Genomic DNA, 16928 nt, shown 5'->3' with positions numbered 1-16928 from the left:
CACACTTTAATTATTATATGTATTATTTAAATACATCTACAATTTCATCTTCAAGTCAATCAATAATGACATAGATAATTTGCATTTCTTACCGCTTCTTTGTCATTTCGTCTTTTTCAAACGTAGTTAGTCAAAAGGTTAAACACTCCAACGAGTGATGAACTTGGTTTTTTTGTCTACCTTATCAGTTTGATTTGCTATTTCTACAAAAATAACAACAACAAATGTTTCAAATAGGGATGAGCCATTAGTAACTTTATTAGATAAGTTCGTGATGACTTTTAAAAATTTTAATAATGTAGTTGATAAATATTTGAGATTTATCGATGAGATTAATATAATGGTAGAAAAACATTATTAAGTCTAATCGATGATTTAGAGATAACTGATGTAGTCACACAAATGAGTATTAAGGACGATGCAGGTTACATAAATTCATTGATAAATGTTTATTCGATTTAAATTCATTGAATAAATGTTAATCCTATTTGTTTAGTATTCAATCAACTTGGTTATGCTAATATTCTTGGGTTTACATTGACTTTACATGTAATTAATATAATATCGTCTTGCTTGTATATCTTTCTCTTATATCATTTCAATGTAAATGAGAGGATAAAACAGACGACGTGTTCGATTCAAACATAATTCTATTTTTTTATTTTTTATTTTAACGCTGGTGCTAAACCTTAATATAAATCTTGTTTTCATTTATTTTTCTTATATAAATGCAATTTTGACTGTTCTAGTTTATATGAAAATTGAAACTACGAATCTCTTATCATGAAGGATTAGTTGCAAATATAACAATTAAATTCAAGTATATAACATCTTAAAAATTTGCAAATATAACAAAATCTTTCAAAGTATATTAATGATAGAAATTTATCGTTGACAAATCATGTTGCAAATATTAGTATATCACTAATAAACCATAATAATTTATCAAAAGACAAAAATCTATCGCTGATAAACTATCAGAATATATAAGCGATAAAAGTACGTCACTAATATATTTTGCTATATTTGCAATTTGAATCGTGTACTATTAGCATTTTTTTTTTAATAGATTTGGCATAATATAAACCATCTCATGGATGAATCAACATGTCGTTTTTCCTCATCGATTGTCGTCCATCTACAAGCCCAAGGCCCATTAGACAACAACTTGGGCCAACAAACAGGCCCAATCTAAACTCGAATAAACAAAGGCCCAAGCCCATGACTTTCGCAAGACTGCATAACCTAGGTTTATCAACATCAGCCCTTCTCTCTCGATCGCCTCCCTTCGTTCTTCCATTATATATTTATTCTCAGTTCGGCCGTCGAAAAACCCTAGCTTCGTGTCTTCTCACCAGGTACACACCCATCCTTCTTCTTCCATCCCAAGTTTATTTTGTTTAACCTGCTACTCAATTCTCCATTATTGCAACTTTGTTACTCTTAGTTTTTTTCTTCCGTCAATCTGATCTTCAGTTCTTGCGTATTCTTCATTCGATTTGGTTCGGTTAGTCTGTTTGTTATAATTTTGGTTTATTGTTTTTTGTTTTCTTCTCACCAGTCTGTAGCTACTTCCTGGGAAAGACAAAGCTCCGAAAATGAGGTATGTAGTTTTATTCCCCGTTCATATTTTGCTGTTTTTCAGAATGAATTTGATTATTGCTTCTGGCGTTTTTATATAATTTTCGGATTCATTAAGTTTGTTCCTGTTATTTATATCTGCTAGTAATCTAAATATTCGATTTAGTTAGATTTAGAAGTATGTAGATGGTAGTGCTTGAATCTTTTTTAGGGTTATAGTTTAATGGGTTTATGCTTGTGGAAGGCTTTGGTTGCTGATGGGTTTGTTGGTATTTACTGAATGTAGTTTTGTTGGTTTGTCTGTACAGCAAACTTCAGAGTGATGCGTTGAGAGAAGCCATTTCATCTATCTTTGCTGATAGCGGTGAAAAGAAGCGCAAATTCACTGAGACCATTGAACTTCAGATTGGACTGAAGAACTATGATCCACAAAAGGACAAGCGTTTCAGTGGTTCAGTGAAGTTGCCCCATATCCCTCGCCCTAAGATGAAGATCTGCATGCTTGGAGATGCTTCACACGTTGAAGAGGTAAACTTAATCTCCTCTTTTACATCTTCACTTAATCATTTGTTATGCCCAGTTACTATTGTCCTTGTGTTTTCCCCCGTAGAAGAGATGTTTACTAGTCTGTATGTTGCTTGCTTGTTGGAGATTTGCTCGATGATGTGTTATAAAATTTATAATAAAATCTCAATGATTGGTACACTTGGATAAAGTGTTTATAGTTTGCATGGTCTTCTATTTGTGCTTTGAAGTTTAATGGGTATGGGGTTGAATTCTTCATCCATAGCATTTGTGAGTTTATACTCATCTTGGAAATAATGTACTTTTTTGACATTTCATGGATGGTAGATTCAAATTAAAGACTTTTACACATACACTTCAACTTTGTTCATCTGCTGAATATGTGTATGCTTATTATAGGCAGAGAAGATTGGTTTGGATTATATGGATGTTGAAGGTCTGAAGAAGCTAAACAAAAACAAGAAGTTGGTGAAGAAACTTGCCAAGAAATACCATGCCTTTTTAGCATCTGAAGCTATTATCAAGCAAATTCCCCGTCTTCTGGGCCCTGGGCTCAACAAGGCAGGCAAGTGAGCTTATGACTGACAGACCTTGGATTTATCCTTGATCTCGTGACTCAAGTTAGAAATTTTTTCTTAGCTCTATTGATTGTTATAAAAAATTTTCTCAGCTCTATTGGTTGTTTATAGTGGAGATGAAGTGAATGCATCTTTAACCTTTTACTTCATGATTTACTTTCTGTTTAAGCTTAAGTTAGAATGTTTTAACTTTGTACTTCATTTTCTGCACACTTGCATTTTGAACTTTAATGTTTTTTCATTTTGTAGTTTGTACTAACGTTGACATTGAAATTATGATTACAGGAAAGTTCCCTACCCTGGTCACTCACCAAGAATCTCTTGAATCTAAAGTAAATGAGACTAAGGCAATGGTTAAGTTCCAATTGAAGAAGGTTCTTTGTATGGGTGTTGCCGTTGGCAATATTGCCATGGAAGAGAAGCAAGTTTTTCAGAACGTTCAAATGAGCGTCAATTTCCTTGTTTCTTTGTTGAAAAAGAATTGGCAAAATGTAAGTCACGGGGCATACTTTTCCCTCCATGTTATTTTAGTTCGTCGCTTACTGTTTATGCAACAAACGTACTCCTAGGATCTTCTTTCATGACTTACACGATCTATAATGCTTCTCTATACTCAATGAAGCATTGCTCTTTCATCTAATAATAATACGATTTTCTTCTTCATCAGGTGAGGTGCTTGTACCTGAAGAGTACAATGGGGAAGGCATATCGAGTCTTCTGAGGAATTTTCATAGCCTAGATAACAGTTCTGTTTGTTCTTAAATCGAAGAAGTTGAGATAAGATTTCTATATTTATGATTGATGAAAAATTTTCCTGTTTGTTTCCTTTTAGCAAACCATTAGCTGCACAATCGTCAACACTTGTGATGGGAGTAATGTGTTTTTTGTTTCACTCTACATGTTCTGTAGATTTTTGTTTTAATTTATTGTTTGATTATTGTTTGGTTTCAATTAAAGAACATCTAATCAATTCGTGCAGGTGCTTCCAGTTATTCAAAATTAATGTTATGAAAATTTTTAAATCGAACATGGGATTAGGGATTTAGATCTACTGAACTTTGAATCGTATTTCGTGTAGAACTTGTGGTTCTCATGAAGGATTATGATTCCTAACTTGAATTAGAATGGACCTGTGTATGTTTTTCAAATTGAAGTTTCAGTTGCTTCTAAGCAAATTTGAAATTTCTGTTGCTTCTAACCACATTTGTTGCTTGCAAGTATCGAATCAATCAATTTAGGGCGATTGTTTATATGAGGTGGCCAATAATGTGAGATTTAAAATGTAACTTTTAATTTTAAATAGATTCATAATTTTATGCATTTTTTTGGCAATTAATAAAAAAGTCTTCCGTCAATTCAACTATTATATTCTTATTGTAAGAAGTAGTAGATGTGGTAGACTTAAACAGAAGGCAAATGGTTATTGATCGATAAGTTATTTGTCGAGTTTTATCTTTGGAAGAACCATAATAGTGGAATCTTGGTCGATCGACTTCAATTTCAGTTTTATTTGTTTAAATTTATTTTATCCAAGCCATTTTGCGATTTTTTAATTTTTAAATTTAAATATGGGTTTCATCTTCCTATAAAATGGAATGTGTTCTTAATAAATTATAAATATAAAAGTTTAGTTCATTGAAAAATGGTTTTTAAATATAGTAAAATAAATTAAAATATTTTTTTTGAAAAACTATTTTTTTGTTTGTAAACTAATAGAAAACGATGAAAAGATACATTACATTGTGATATAAGCAGAAATAACCTCAATCTTAATAAAGTAAAATATCAAGATTAGTCTAAGTTACCTTGTTTGAATCAAAGATTAGTCTAATTACTTTGTTTCTTTATTTGATTACCTTGTTATTAAGGACGTATTCGAAAGTCGTAGAAAACACACTCTAAAATATAAGCCATTTTAAAATCTGAAAGGTCCATTTTGGTATATATATTTTTTTCTTTTTACATTTTAAAAATGAAAAATTAGACAAGATTTTTTTTTACAATATTTTATAAATTTTTGAGAAATTTCTTTATTTACAACCATTTTAAAATTTGATCTCTATATTTTTAATAAATCTAAAATTAGTTCCCATTATTCATTATTTTAGAAAATCTTTGACTAACCATAGTATTTCCTTTTTTTGAAAATGTATTGTAATGTATGGAAGTTTTTTGAGGTCATGGTTATCCTATAATATTTCTACCATAAGTTTTAAAAAATAATTGGAAATATATTTTAACTTTTTGTTAATTCGAATTTGTATATTCAGATATTGTTTTGCAACTTGCAAAGAGAAAAAAGAAAAAGAAGAAAAAGAAAGAAAGAAAGAGAAAATATAAAAAATAAAAAGAGGGAACAATTGAAAAACCTACCTACATTACTCCGTAAAAAAGAAAGAAGAAACGATTGAAAAATATCGGCACGGACCATGCTTTGTTGTTCTTCTTCTTATTGTTAGCGCAAAGCATAAAATTTGCACAAAGAGAGATACCAAAAGAGAAGGAGAAGGAGAAGAAGAAGAAGAAGAAGAAGAGGAGGAAGAGTAAAGAACTGAAGGCGATGATGCGTTAACGTAAAAAAATCTAATTCCTTCTTTCTCTTTTTCTCTTCTTTTGATTTTCATCTTTTCATTTTTATTTCTTTCAATTCACGTTTCGATACGAAAATTACATTACCATTTTGTCTTTGCAATTCCTAACCTCAATTCTTCTCTTGGCGGCTCCTCCCCTCTGTCTGTCATTTTCAATTTCTGATTCTCCCTTTTCGCCTTTTCCAACTTCTTAGCTTCGTTTCTCACTTCTCTCACGAGCTTTTACTCTTCAAGCCAACTACTTATTCCTTCGCTTTTGTTACTCTTAGCTCCATTACTTTACTGGGTTTGTTCCACTTCTAGGGTTTTTCTTGGTTTTCACTTCAGGGTTTAGGACCAGGTCTTTTCTGGTCCGCATTCTAGGGTTCTACGCTGAGCTGAAAACCGGAGGGGTTTGGCATTTGGGTCTTTTCTTAACAGTTTCGCGTTACCAAATTTGAATTCTTTGACCCATTTTGTTTTTGGAATTTGGGTTTTCTTTCGGCTCTGTTTTACTCAATTGTACCGAGTTGTTTTATTGTGTTGGAAAGCAATGAGTTGGCAAGAAACAGCCTGAAGGGGGGAGGGTTTGTTTCTGGGTTTGAACTTAGAGATGATTGCAGAGAAACCCAGTTGGGTTAGGCATGAGGGCATGCAAATTTTCTCGATTGATGTCCAACCTGGTGGACTGAGATTCGCTACTGGAGGAGGTGACCACAAGGTACTTGTTTACTTACTCTAGTTGGTGGCCGATATGAAGTGGCTTCTATTATTATTTATCATGGGTGTCGATGAAAATGTGTATCTTTTTCCTAATTGAACGCAATAGTAGTGGTAATATCACTATCCTTTTACTTTATAGTTGATCAGAATAGTCTATGTTGTATAAATTTTTATGAATTTGTTGCATTTTGTTTCCCGTTTTCTTGTAATCTTACTTATGTTGGAAAAGACTGTATTTTATGCTGAAGATGACAAAATGGTCCTGTATATTGCTGGTTTCGTGCTTTTGAGGATAGTGGAATCAATTTCCGTAGAAACTTTCACATTTTTAAGCTGCCATTAGCGTTTAAAAAATGAGGACGGCCGTTTCAATACAAAATTTTCCCCTTGCCTTAAACATTGTAATTTTTTTAATTCATATGGATAGTGCTGCTCTGAGCCTCTGGGCATCTCGTTAGGCATCTCAATTCCAGATGAGGGGCACACCCACGTTCCGTCGTTGAACTTCTGTACCTTCTCTGCTGAGCTAACTATTGATACCCTTTTGGTTTTGGGAACCCTTCTCCCGTCTAGCTTTGAAATCTGATTTTGATTGTCAGAGGGTAGTGGGTTGAATAGTCAGAGAGCTTCTGCCAAGTTATTATGAGAGTTTCCATGTACATGTATGTGCCTCATTTTATGATTTACAAAAGTACAATTGTCTTGAAGCATGGTTAGCAAGTATGGATTTGTCATTTTTGTAGTGGTGGTGGTCGTCATATGTTATTAATGTACTTGTTTTGTAATCAATGAAAATGCTGGTTTTCCTGCTATTCATAAAATGTTCCAATTATATTCAATTTTGAATACCATAACCATTTTCTACTTCCTATGCTCCTGCAGGTTCGGATATGGAATGTGAAATCTGTGGGTAGGAGCTTAGAAGACGATGATTCAAATCAGAGGCTTCTTGCAACTCTTCGTGATCACTTCGGGTCAGTTAATTGTGTTAGATGGGCTAAGCACGGTCGTTATGTGGCATCTGGGTCTGATGATCAAACCATCCTTGTTCATGAGAAGAAACCTGGTTCAGGGACCACTGAATTTGGAAGTGGGGAGCCCCCAGATGTTGAGAATTGGAAAGTCGCTATGACTTTGAGGGGGCACACAGCTGATGTGGTAATGATTTAGCTTCTGAATTTTTTATCTGCATGCCATGGATTTGATTAAAATTCTATTGGTCAATAATTTTTAAAAATAAGAAATAACCCTCGTGGCCCTTTTTCAGAAATCAAACTGCCTTTTGTTGGTTGGTTTCTTTAGATTGCTCAAATTATATGTTTAATCACTATGTACGCATTACTGATGGCCCTTATAATGGCATCAATGCATGAAGTAGGTGGATCTTAACTGGTCTCCAGATGACTCAACATTAGCAAGTGGGAGTCTTGATAACACAGTTCACATATGGAATATGAGCAATGGTATTTGTACAGCTGTTTTAAGGGGCCACTCTAGCCTTGTGAAAGGAGTTGCCTGGGATCCCATAGGCTCTTTTATAGCCAGTCAATCGGATGACAAGACAGTTATTATATGGCGAACAAGTGACTGGAGCCTTGCTCACCGAACTGATGGCCACTGGACAAAATCTGTATGTTTATTCATTTTATGTCTTGATTTTTGTTTTGCTTCTTAATTTCATAATTTCAGACTATATTTATGTTCTTTTGGTTTTTCTTTTCCAGCTTGGTTCTACATTTTTCCGGCGGTTAGGCTGGTCACCTTGTGGACATTTCATCACTACAACTCATGGTTTTCAGAAGCCCAGGCATTCTGCACCAGTCTTGGAGAGAGGGGAATGGTCTGCCACATTTGATTTCTTAGGACACAACGCTCCTGTTATTGTTGTGAAATTCAACCATTCTATGTTTCGGAGGAATCTAACTAATGCTAATGAGATGAAGGCTGTTCCTGTTGGGTGGACAAATGGAGGCTCGAAAATTGGAGGCAAAGAATCCCCATCTTATAATGTGATTGCAATTGGTAGCCAGGACCGCACTATAACTGTTTGGACAACAGCAAGTCCTCGCCCTCTTTTTGTTGCCAAACATTTCTTTACTCAAAGCGTTGTTGATTTATCTTGGTATGAGTCTGAACATATCCCTATACCATATAGTTGCTTTCATTTTGTTTGGGTGTGGTTCTACTACGCCTTCATTTGTAACTACTAATTTTCAAATTTTCCTATTGGAGCAGGAGTCCTGATGGATATTCACTCTTTGCATGTTCCTTGGATGGATCGGTGGCAACTTTCCATTTTGAGGTTAAAGAAATTGGACAGAGGTTACCTGATGCTGAACTTGACGAGATTAAGAGAAGTCGTTATGGTGATGTTAGAGGTCGGCAAGTGAATTTAGCTGAAACTCCTGCTCAACTGATGCTTGAAGCAGCTTCATTAAGGCAAGTCTCAAGCAAGAAAGTGGTTCCAGAAACTCAACAAAACCAGACACCGGCAAAACCTTCAATAGATGCGAGGGATGGCACCAAGATTTTGGAACCCCAAGTTGATGATTCAAAGAAGACTGGCGGAGCTAGTGGGGATAGTTTAAATAAGGTTTCGTCAGCTCCCCCGAAGATATCTAGTCCTGTGAAGCAAAGAGAATATAGAAGACCTGATGGAAGAAAGAGAATTATTCCAGAAGCAGTTGGAGTGCCCGTTCAGCAAGAAAATAAGTCTGGTGGGATTCAGAGTAGCAATGCAGTTGATTTCCCTTCTCTGTCATCGGACCAAAAAAAGGATAATAATGGTGTGGCTGCACCTGAATGTGTAAGGGAAAATTTTGTGAGGGGAGCACCTAGCAAACATACTGATTCAAAGGAGCGTACCGGGGTCACAGCTCGAACAACAATCACTGATAGTTTAGTCATTGAGAAGGTTCCACTCTCTGAAGGTAAGGATGAAAATATCATAATTGATCATCCTGGGAATTTAAAGACGTCTAGTTCGTTGGCTACTTGTAGTTCTGTACTGTCAATTAGGGTGTTCGATAAGAAAGAAGGGGAATATAATGAACCAATATGCTTGGAAGCTCGACCAAAAGAACATGCTGCTAATGATATTATTGGGGCTGGAAACACATCAATGTTAAAAGAAACGGTTATTTCTTGTACTAAGGGATCTAGAATTCTGTGGTCTGATAGAGTCTCCGGGAAAGTCACCGTTTTGGCTGGAAATGCAAATTTTTGGGCGGTAGGGTGTGAAGATGGATACCTACAGGTAATTACTGGCTATTTAATATTTAGTTACAACTATTTTGGGGCATTAAGATTAAGTAGGAGAATGCTCTAGACGATATGCATAGACAATTATGATGGGCGGCTAGACTCAGTCTCTATACAAGGAATGATGGTTATTATCTGTGACTAAAGTTTTTTACTTTCTTGGCAATAGAGCAGAAGCTTAATGCAGTTATAAGTCATTCTTAGTCACAGTACTCCAGGCTGCCAGAAGTAAATTAGTTTCATATAATTATAAAAAATTATGCACTTCTTTAAGCTCCAAAATTGGTTACAAATTTTTATTCATATGTAGGTTTATACTAAGTGTGGTAGACGTTCTATGCCAACTATGATGATGGGATCTGCTGCCACGTTTATCGATTGTGATGATTGTTGGAAATTGTTGCTGGTGACAAGGAAAGGTTCCTTGTATGTATGGGATCTGTTTAACCGCAGTTGTCTCCTTCATGACTCGCTGGCATCACTAATTCCTTTGAACCCTAATTCATCCACGAAAGATTCTGGTATCAATCAACATTTGAAGTATTATATTGTAGTGGGATGTTAATAACCAAGTTTCTTTTTTTTTTTCTCTTTATTTTTCCTTTCTTCTCTCATGTTTTTCATTGTTTCCTATAGAAACCTGCCAATCTGACTTGAGGGCTGAACGTTCACTCTTTCAGGCACAATTAAAGTTATATCTGCCAAGCTGTCAAAATCTGGTTCTCCACTGGTTGTTTTGGCCACTCGCCATGCTTTTCTTTTTGATATGAGCCTTATGTGTTGGCTGAGAGTAGCAGACGACTGTTTTCCTGCATCAAATTTTTCCAGCTCTTGGAACTTGGGGTCAATCCAGAGCGGAGAGCTTGCAGCACTGCAGGTTGATATCAGGAAATATTTGGCTAGAAAGCCAGGTTGGAGCAGGTCTGTTCTTTTCTTCCGCCGGAGTTGTGAAGCTTTATGAAATTGGGTTTTGATTTGTTTTCATGATCATGATATTGATCTCATTATATTTGATTCTTATTGTCACATGATTGATTTGGAAGGAAGGAAGGGTTTTTAAATGAATTTTAATGGGTCATTTCGACTGGTTCCTAGTTAGTCTCCAGATCTTATTAACATAATTTTGATGTCAACTTTTTATAAGTTTGGTTTCTTCATTCTAGGGTCACCGATGATGGGATGCAGACACGTGCTCACCTAGAGACTCAGATGGCATCTGCGCTGGCATTGAAGTCACCTAATGAGTATCGCCAATGGCTTCTATCATATATACGCTTCTTGGCAAGGTGATTAACATTTAACACCTTTGATTTGCTTTAGCACATATTTTTGTCGCCTATATTTTATTTCAAATATTCTTTGGGGCTTTTTTGCATGTAGCTTTAGGAGTAGAAAGTTTTGATTTTATCTAAAGAGTTTGGATATTACTGGTACATCGAAGATAGAGGCTGACACTGATACTTGATACATGAGTTGTTTTTATTAAAAAAAAAAAATAGAGGCTGGCACGGATACATGAGTTGTAAACAAGATTTCTGTTCTGGAGTTGATTTTTTTGGGCATCAGAACAGGTGCACGATTTCTTTGATTTGGGAACATTAGGCTTGCCCCTCGCTTTTGTTTGGTTAAATGATATAATTTAATTTTCATTTAGATAAATTTAGAGCATTTCAGTTCACATCCCTGTGCTTGGTGTTTTTGTTTACTTGATTACAGAGAAGCAGATGAATCTCGGCTACGTGAGGTTTGTGAGAGTTTACTTGGACCACCAACTGGGATGGCTGGAGATGCGTTGGCGGATACAAAGAATCAAGCCTGGGATCCTTGCGTGCTTGTAAGACTTTGTTAACCTTCCCTGCAATGGCACATGAATTAACCTAATAACAAACGTCTCTTTTTTGCCTTCAAAGTCCTTTGGCAGTTATATTTATGTTGCTTTTATTTAATCGTTAATATTGTCCCTTCCTGCACTCAATTCTTGTTTCCCTTTCTTTGTTATAATTTTCGTGGGAAATTCTTCTGATTGGTTTGAATCACGTGTTAGATGTTGTCCGTAGCAATAATTTCTTTGCTTTTTTTCTAACTTTGTGCTTCAACTCATTTAATACTTTTTTTTTGCTTCTCTATGCTTAAATCTAAATCATCATGTCAAGAGTTGACCACTCTCTAAAATCTTTTGGGTTTGGGAGTAGGGTCATGTTTTTTATGTTGCCGTTATAGTTGGTGAAAGTTGATTTTGCACAATGTGGATATTCATATTACTCTTATTGCACCTCAAAACTATTTAGCCTTGCGATGATGGTGCCTTGATTAGTTTTCTGGGCTCAAAAAAATTTATTTTACTTAAATTTTTTTACATTTACGCAGGGAATGAGAAAGCACAAACTTCTAAGAGAAGATATACTTCCTGCCATGGCATCAAATAGAAAAGTCCAGCGACTACTTAATGAATTCATGGATCTCCTCTCCGAGTACGAAAACAATGAAAATAACATTGATCCAAAAGCTTCCCTCCCGGCAGCATCAAGCCTTCAGGAACCAGATCATGAGCACTCTGCTCCACAGCAAGCTGATAAAATGGAAACTGACGCTACACTTCCTCAACTAAAGGATTCCTCCGAGTTGGAAATTGATCAAACAAGTTTTGCTCCACCTGTAGCCCCGGTTGATCTGGGCCAGCCAGTAAAGAATCTAATTAACTTAGCCTCAGAAGCGAAAAACTGACGTTCTCGTTGACCCAACGAATCACATCGCATTCAAAACTAAATTCTGCAACTGACAGATTAAGCTACGTATGTATCACAGCACACCCAGTTATGTTCTTCAAGTTCATTCTTGATACCATGCCTGCCAGTCCTCCAAACATATATGTGCAGGAGAAAGGCTTTCTGTCTCCATTAATCGTCAGGGACATTCTTTTCATAGGAGTACTCTATCCGAAGTAATAGTTCCATGTTCAGAGTTGATTCTTAGGAATGGTGGCTAGAAGTGAGAATTTTTCTATTTCTTCTTCCATTCAACTTCTTTCTCTTCATTTTGTAAAATGTTGAAACATAGTGTCCATTTAGATAACTCAGAGTCACTTTTGATTACAAGTTCGTAGATTCTGAAATCTAAAGATATATCAGTACAGCCAAGGGAACCCTTTCCTTAGATAGCCAAGGTCTTTGGAAATGATACAGATTTAGCTACAAACATTTGTATGATATTTGTGTTAAAATGTAGATTGAAGGTTTCTATCTATTTATCGAGAGAACCCTGCTTCTGAAATCGGCTTTGATGTCTTTGGTCAAATCCCAATAGCTGAATGACATTGATATTAATCTGCTTGTTCTTTACTTTTACTTTTGACTTCCATCCGAATGTTTGCATAATTTGTACTTTTCAGTTTCCATTATTTTTGTTTAAGCAGAGACAGGTCTAGCAAGATGGAAAGTTATTTGCAAAAACAGTCTCAACACTTCCAAGAGACATTAAAATGGAGGGTGGGAAGACAAAGTATCATAGGAAGACATTGTTAAGAGGTACCGGAAACTTTTAAATCATTTAGGTTAAACTGAGTCAGAATTTATTTTTTATGGTTTACAACTAGAATTTTAACATTTGAATTTCGTCTCTATGATTTATCACTAGAATTTTGTTGTTATAATTAGAAAAATTGTGTGAATATTGAGTTCAACATAGGCCGGTGAGTTCTAACCTCAAACATTTTGGTCGAGAGTATACATCATATTGAGTTGTGTTTTGTTTACTTTGATGGACATCAGGAATATTAATAGCTTATTGCTTGATAATTACAAGCCTTTACACTTTTAAAAAGCCTTTTGGATTATAGAACAAAACATCATCATTCTTTTCTTAATAGCTTAACTTATATTTAACAAGTAATATCTAACTTTGAGCATTGAGGCTCAATCCTTCCAGAGTTTTATGTGTAAAGCAAACTACACAATAAGATTTTTTTTTTCTTTCTAAGCCTCTAAGGGGTTATTTGTGAAGTTGGAATGAAATCTGGGGGTATTGTAATGTGTGAACAATCGAGATGAGATAATGTGCATTAATAAAGTGGATTGAGTTGAAAACATGAGATCTTGAATCATATTATACTATAAATTCATTATGTTAGGACATCAGATAACCTTTCTATAACAATATTAATTTTTAAGAAAAGATATTTCTTTTTTTTAAGAATGACTTTTTTTCTAAAATGGTTTGAGAGTGATTCTAAAATGGTTAGAATTACTCTTTTTCATTCTTATAATCATTCAAAAACAACTTTTTATTCCTTAAAAAATATTATGTTATGAAAATTACATCCAACCTTGTTAAATTTATTATTCAATCATGTTTTAGTGATTAAAATCGTGGTTTACAATAATTTTAAAAACGACAAAAATGATTTAGACGATTTGAAATTCATCCACCAATACGTTTTGTCCAATAATATACGATCTCACTTCTTAATTTAAAATTGTGGTTTTCTTTTCCATAATTCTATATATTTAAAAATTTTAATCTCGTTTCATAAATATTGAACTTTCGGTATTGTAACTATTATTTTTCATTTTTTAATTTTCAAAATTTTTATTTTATTTTTAAACGGTTTGTAAAAGGAGTCGAATATATTAAATAAACAAATAATAAAGTTAGCGTTTATAAGTTTAATCCTTACGCACGTAAATAACGACCAAATAACAAATACCTATTCCTTTTTTTCATTATTTGAATCTACTATTTACTTCTATCTTTACCTTTTAATTCGATGCCCATAATTTTAAAAGTTGACTTGCAATTGATGTAATCAGTTATTGATACTTGTTTTTAGCTAAACCACACAAACTGGGACTTTTTTTATTTTGCTCACCTAAAAGCTATTTCTCTAATACTTTACCCTAACCCCAACCTAAGTAAGACAATAATTCAAAGAAGAATCGAGAGGACAAACTCAAGGTTATTAAAATAGAAACTACACGTGGTGTGTGTATTAATATGTTTAAAATGTGTTACCATAATTAAAAACACATATGATCTCCACGTATTTCTAATTTTGACAGAATTTTTGATCTATAAAACTAAGAACTTTGATAGCGTTGTCACAACGTCTTTGATATGTTAGTAAGTTCTTTTTCCTTTGTTTCTTTTTCTTTTTCGTGGTGGCAAGAATTTTAGTTATGGAAATGAACTTGCCTTCGAAAATTCCTAACTAGAATATAATTTTGGCTTTGTTGAGATCGAAAGCACACAAAAACAATTTGTACTTTCACTTCAATATTATTACTCATCAAAATAGGTAAATAAATGAACAAAAATAATCTAAAAATAGAACTCCACTTTAGCTACAAACCAGCAAGTGGAAACGGAAAAATGAAATCAAACTGCAATATCCCTGAATAATAGGAATTATTCTAACTAAAAAAAAAAAACCCTTTCATTCCCTCACTTAAACTAAATGCTTTGAAGCAATTAGTTTTTATCTAAAATCTTATGAACTCCCAGCAACCTTCAAAGCCTTTTAAAAACTTCCAGTTTTAATGGTTTGGTCATGATGTCTGCAACTTGTTCTTGGCTTCCACAATCAATCAATTCAACTACACCATCTTTAGTAAGATTTCTTAGAAAATAAAATCTGATCACATCAATATGCTTGCTCCGTCCATGCATAATGGGATTTTTAGACAACTTGATAGTTGAACTATTGTCACATAATACAGTTGTACAACCTTCATCACAGAAACCCTTCTCCTTCAAAATTCTCTTCATCTAAACTCCTTGACAGGCACAAACTGCAGTAGCTACAAATTCAGCTTTAGTGGTAGATAAAGTCACAACTGGCTGTTTTTTTGAACATTCGATCTTCCATATCTCCAGCATAGTCACTATCTATATATGCCAACAATTGACATTTTCCTCCTTTTTTGTAATGGATTCCATAATTCACGATCCCTTTTAAGTATCGAACAACTCTTTTAGCTGAATGCAAACAAACTTCTGTTGGCATCTCCATGTACCTACTTATGAGACAAGTAGCAAACATCATGTCAAGTCTAGTGGCAGTAAGATACATTAGACTTCGTACCAGTTACTTGTAGTGTGTATCATCAACGGTGATCCCATTTCCATTCTTACTCAATTTGAAGCCAGGAACTATTGGACTACTCACTAGATTACTTTCCAACATGCCAAACCTTTTTAAAACTTCTAATGCATATTTTCTTTGACATATAAAAATACCATCAGTCTTTTGCAACACTTCAATACTAAGAAAAAATCTCATTTTTTCCAAATCAGAAATATCAAATTCTCGCATCATGGAATTTTTAAATTCAATCAACATAGCTTCACCATCACCAGTAAAAATTAAATCATCAACATAGACACTTACAATGATTATTTTTCCTTCCATGCTTCTCTTGGTGAATAATGTTTGTTCACTATTGCAGCTTTGAAATCCTTCATTAAGGAAATGTGCTTCAATTCGACTAAACCAAGCTTGTGGGGCTTGTTTTAATCCATATAAAGCTTTGTGTAATTTGAAAACCAAGTGCTCCTTTCCCTTCTTTTGATACCCTTTTGGCTGCTCTACATAGACATCTTCATTCAATTCACCATGAAGGAAAGCCGACTTGACATCAAGTTGAAAAATCTTCCAATCCTTTTGTGCAGCAAGAGCAACAATCATCCTTATTGTATCCATCCTAGCCACCGGTGCAAAAACTTTTGTGTAATCTATTTCATGTTGTTGAGAGTAACCCTTAGCAACCAACCGAGCCTTGTTCTTATCAACTTTTCCATGTTCATTGTATTTGGTTTTGTACACCCATTTTACTCCAATCCTTTTAGCTCCACTTGGTAGCTCAATGAGTGTCCATGTTTTATTCTTCTCAATGGATTTAATTTCATTATCCATTGCCAATCTCCAATTTTCGTTCTGTACAACATCCTCAAAGCATATTGGATCAGTTGATACTCCTAGTGCCATAAGAGCTTCATCCTCTGATAAACCTTCTCCGCTAACATATTCACCCATCAATGTAGGAGGATGCCTTTTACAAGATTGTCTTACATCTCTAACACTTTGTTCACCTTCACTAAAACCATGACCTTCATCTCTAACACTTTGTTCAGTAACTTCCTCATCTCTTATCTCTTCATCGTTATCAATCTCGTTTGCACTCTCATTTATATCTTCTTCTTCATTAGCACCATCTCCATCACTTAAATCTAAGTGTACTGATGCTATTTTTTTTTGCATCCCAATCCCATTGTTTTTCTTCTTCAAACAAAACATCTCTACTCACAAAAACTTTTTTATTAATGGGATCATATAATCTGTAGCCTTTTGTCTCCTCACTAACTCCAAGCAATAAACAAGAAATACTTTTATCATCAAGCTTCGTTCTTCTTGCATCCGGGACATGTGCATGTGCTATGCAACCAAAAAGTCTAAATGATCCACTGATGGTTTTAATCCACTCCAAGCCTCCTCAGGAGTGACATCTTGGACAACCAAGGTTGGACATCTATTCAGGACATGAATAGTCCAATTTACTGCCTCCGACCAAAAAGTTTTGGGTATCTTCTTCTCTGACAACATTGAACGAACCATGTTCATTATACTTCTATTTTTTCTTTCTGTGACCCCGTTTGGTTGAGGAGTATAAACGGCCGTTAGTTGCCTTTTGATCCCACT

At 34.6% G+C, this 16928-nt stretch overlaps 2 protein-coding genes across 3 annotated transcripts; both read left to right on the top strand.

Annotated features, from left to right (window-relative positions):
* The first annotated feature begins 1236 nt into the window (after positions 1-1236).
* On the top strand, positions 1237-3581 carry LOC103497946 (60S ribosomal protein L10a). Its single transcript, XM_008460365.3, has 6 exons — positions 1237-1358; positions 1562-1603; positions 1890-2109; positions 2506-2671; positions 2970-3175; positions 3352-3581. Exons 2-6 carry the CDS (start codon positions 1599-1601, stop codon positions 3403-3405), a joined length of 651 nt encoding a protein of 216 aa, XP_008458587.1. The 5' UTR covers positions 1237-1358; positions 1562-1598; the 3' UTR covers positions 3406-3581.
* Positions 3582-5061: 1480 nt separating this feature from the next.
* LOC103497947 (protein HIRA) lies at positions 5062-12508 on the top strand. 2 transcript variants are annotated; one of them, XM_008460366.3, is made up of 10 exons: positions 5062-5975; positions 6860-7135; positions 7356-7607; positions 7702-8099; positions 8213-9233; positions 9549-9759; positions 9919-10159; positions 10402-10524; positions 10955-11072; positions 11606-12508. In XM_008460366.3, the coding sequence occupies exons 1-10, from the start codon at positions 5868-5870 to the stop codon at positions 11960-11962; spliced, it is 3105 nt and encodes a 1034-aa protein (XP_008458588.2). In that variant the 5' UTR covers positions 5062-5867; the 3' UTR covers positions 11963-12508. The 2 variants fall into 2 exon arrangements, with proteins under 2 accessions (XP_008458588.2, XP_008458591.2); XM_008460369.3 differs by lacking the exon at positions 5062-5975 and having other exon boundaries at positions 6990-7135; positions 7353-7607.
* Positions 12509-16928: the final 4420 nt, after the last annotated feature.

Source organism: Cucumis melo, chromosome 11, assembly GCF_025177605.1.
Source record: "Cucumis melo cultivar AY chromosome 11, USDA_Cmelo_AY_1.0, whole genome shotgun sequence".
Lineage (NCBI taxonomy): Eukaryota > Viridiplantae > Streptophyta > Magnoliopsida > Cucurbitales > Cucurbitaceae > Cucumis > Cucumis melo.
The sequence above is the reverse complement of the archived record's forward strand: the minus strand, read 5'-3'. Positions and strand labels throughout refer to the sequence as shown.

What these genes read in the sequence shown, in the direction of transcription:
- LOC103497946 (XM_008460365.3), top strand. An exon ending in ATGCTTCACACGTTGAAGAG is followed by an intron (nt 2,110 to 2,505) that starts GTAAACTTAATC and finishes TGCTTATTATAG; the next exon opens with GCAGAGAAGATTGGTTTGGA. An exon ending in TGAAAAAGAATTGGCAAAAT is followed by an intron (nt 3,176 to 3,351) that starts GTAAGTCACGGG and finishes CTTCTTCATCAG; the next exon opens with GTGAGGTGCTTGTACCTGAA.
- LOC103497947 (XM_008460366.3), top strand. Translation starts at nt 5,868, where the DNA reads ATGATTGCAGAGAAACCCAGTTGGGTTAGGCATGAGGGCATGCAAATT. An exon ending in GTGAAGATGGATACCTACAG is followed by an intron (nt 9,234 to 9,548) that starts GTAATTACTGGC and finishes ATTCATATGTAG; the next exon opens with GTTTATACTAAGTGTGGTAG. An exon ending in AGAAAGCCAGGTTGGAGCAG is followed by an intron (nt 10,160 to 10,401) that starts GTCTGTTCTTTT and finishes TCTTCATTCTAG; the next exon opens with GGTCACCGATGATGGGATGC.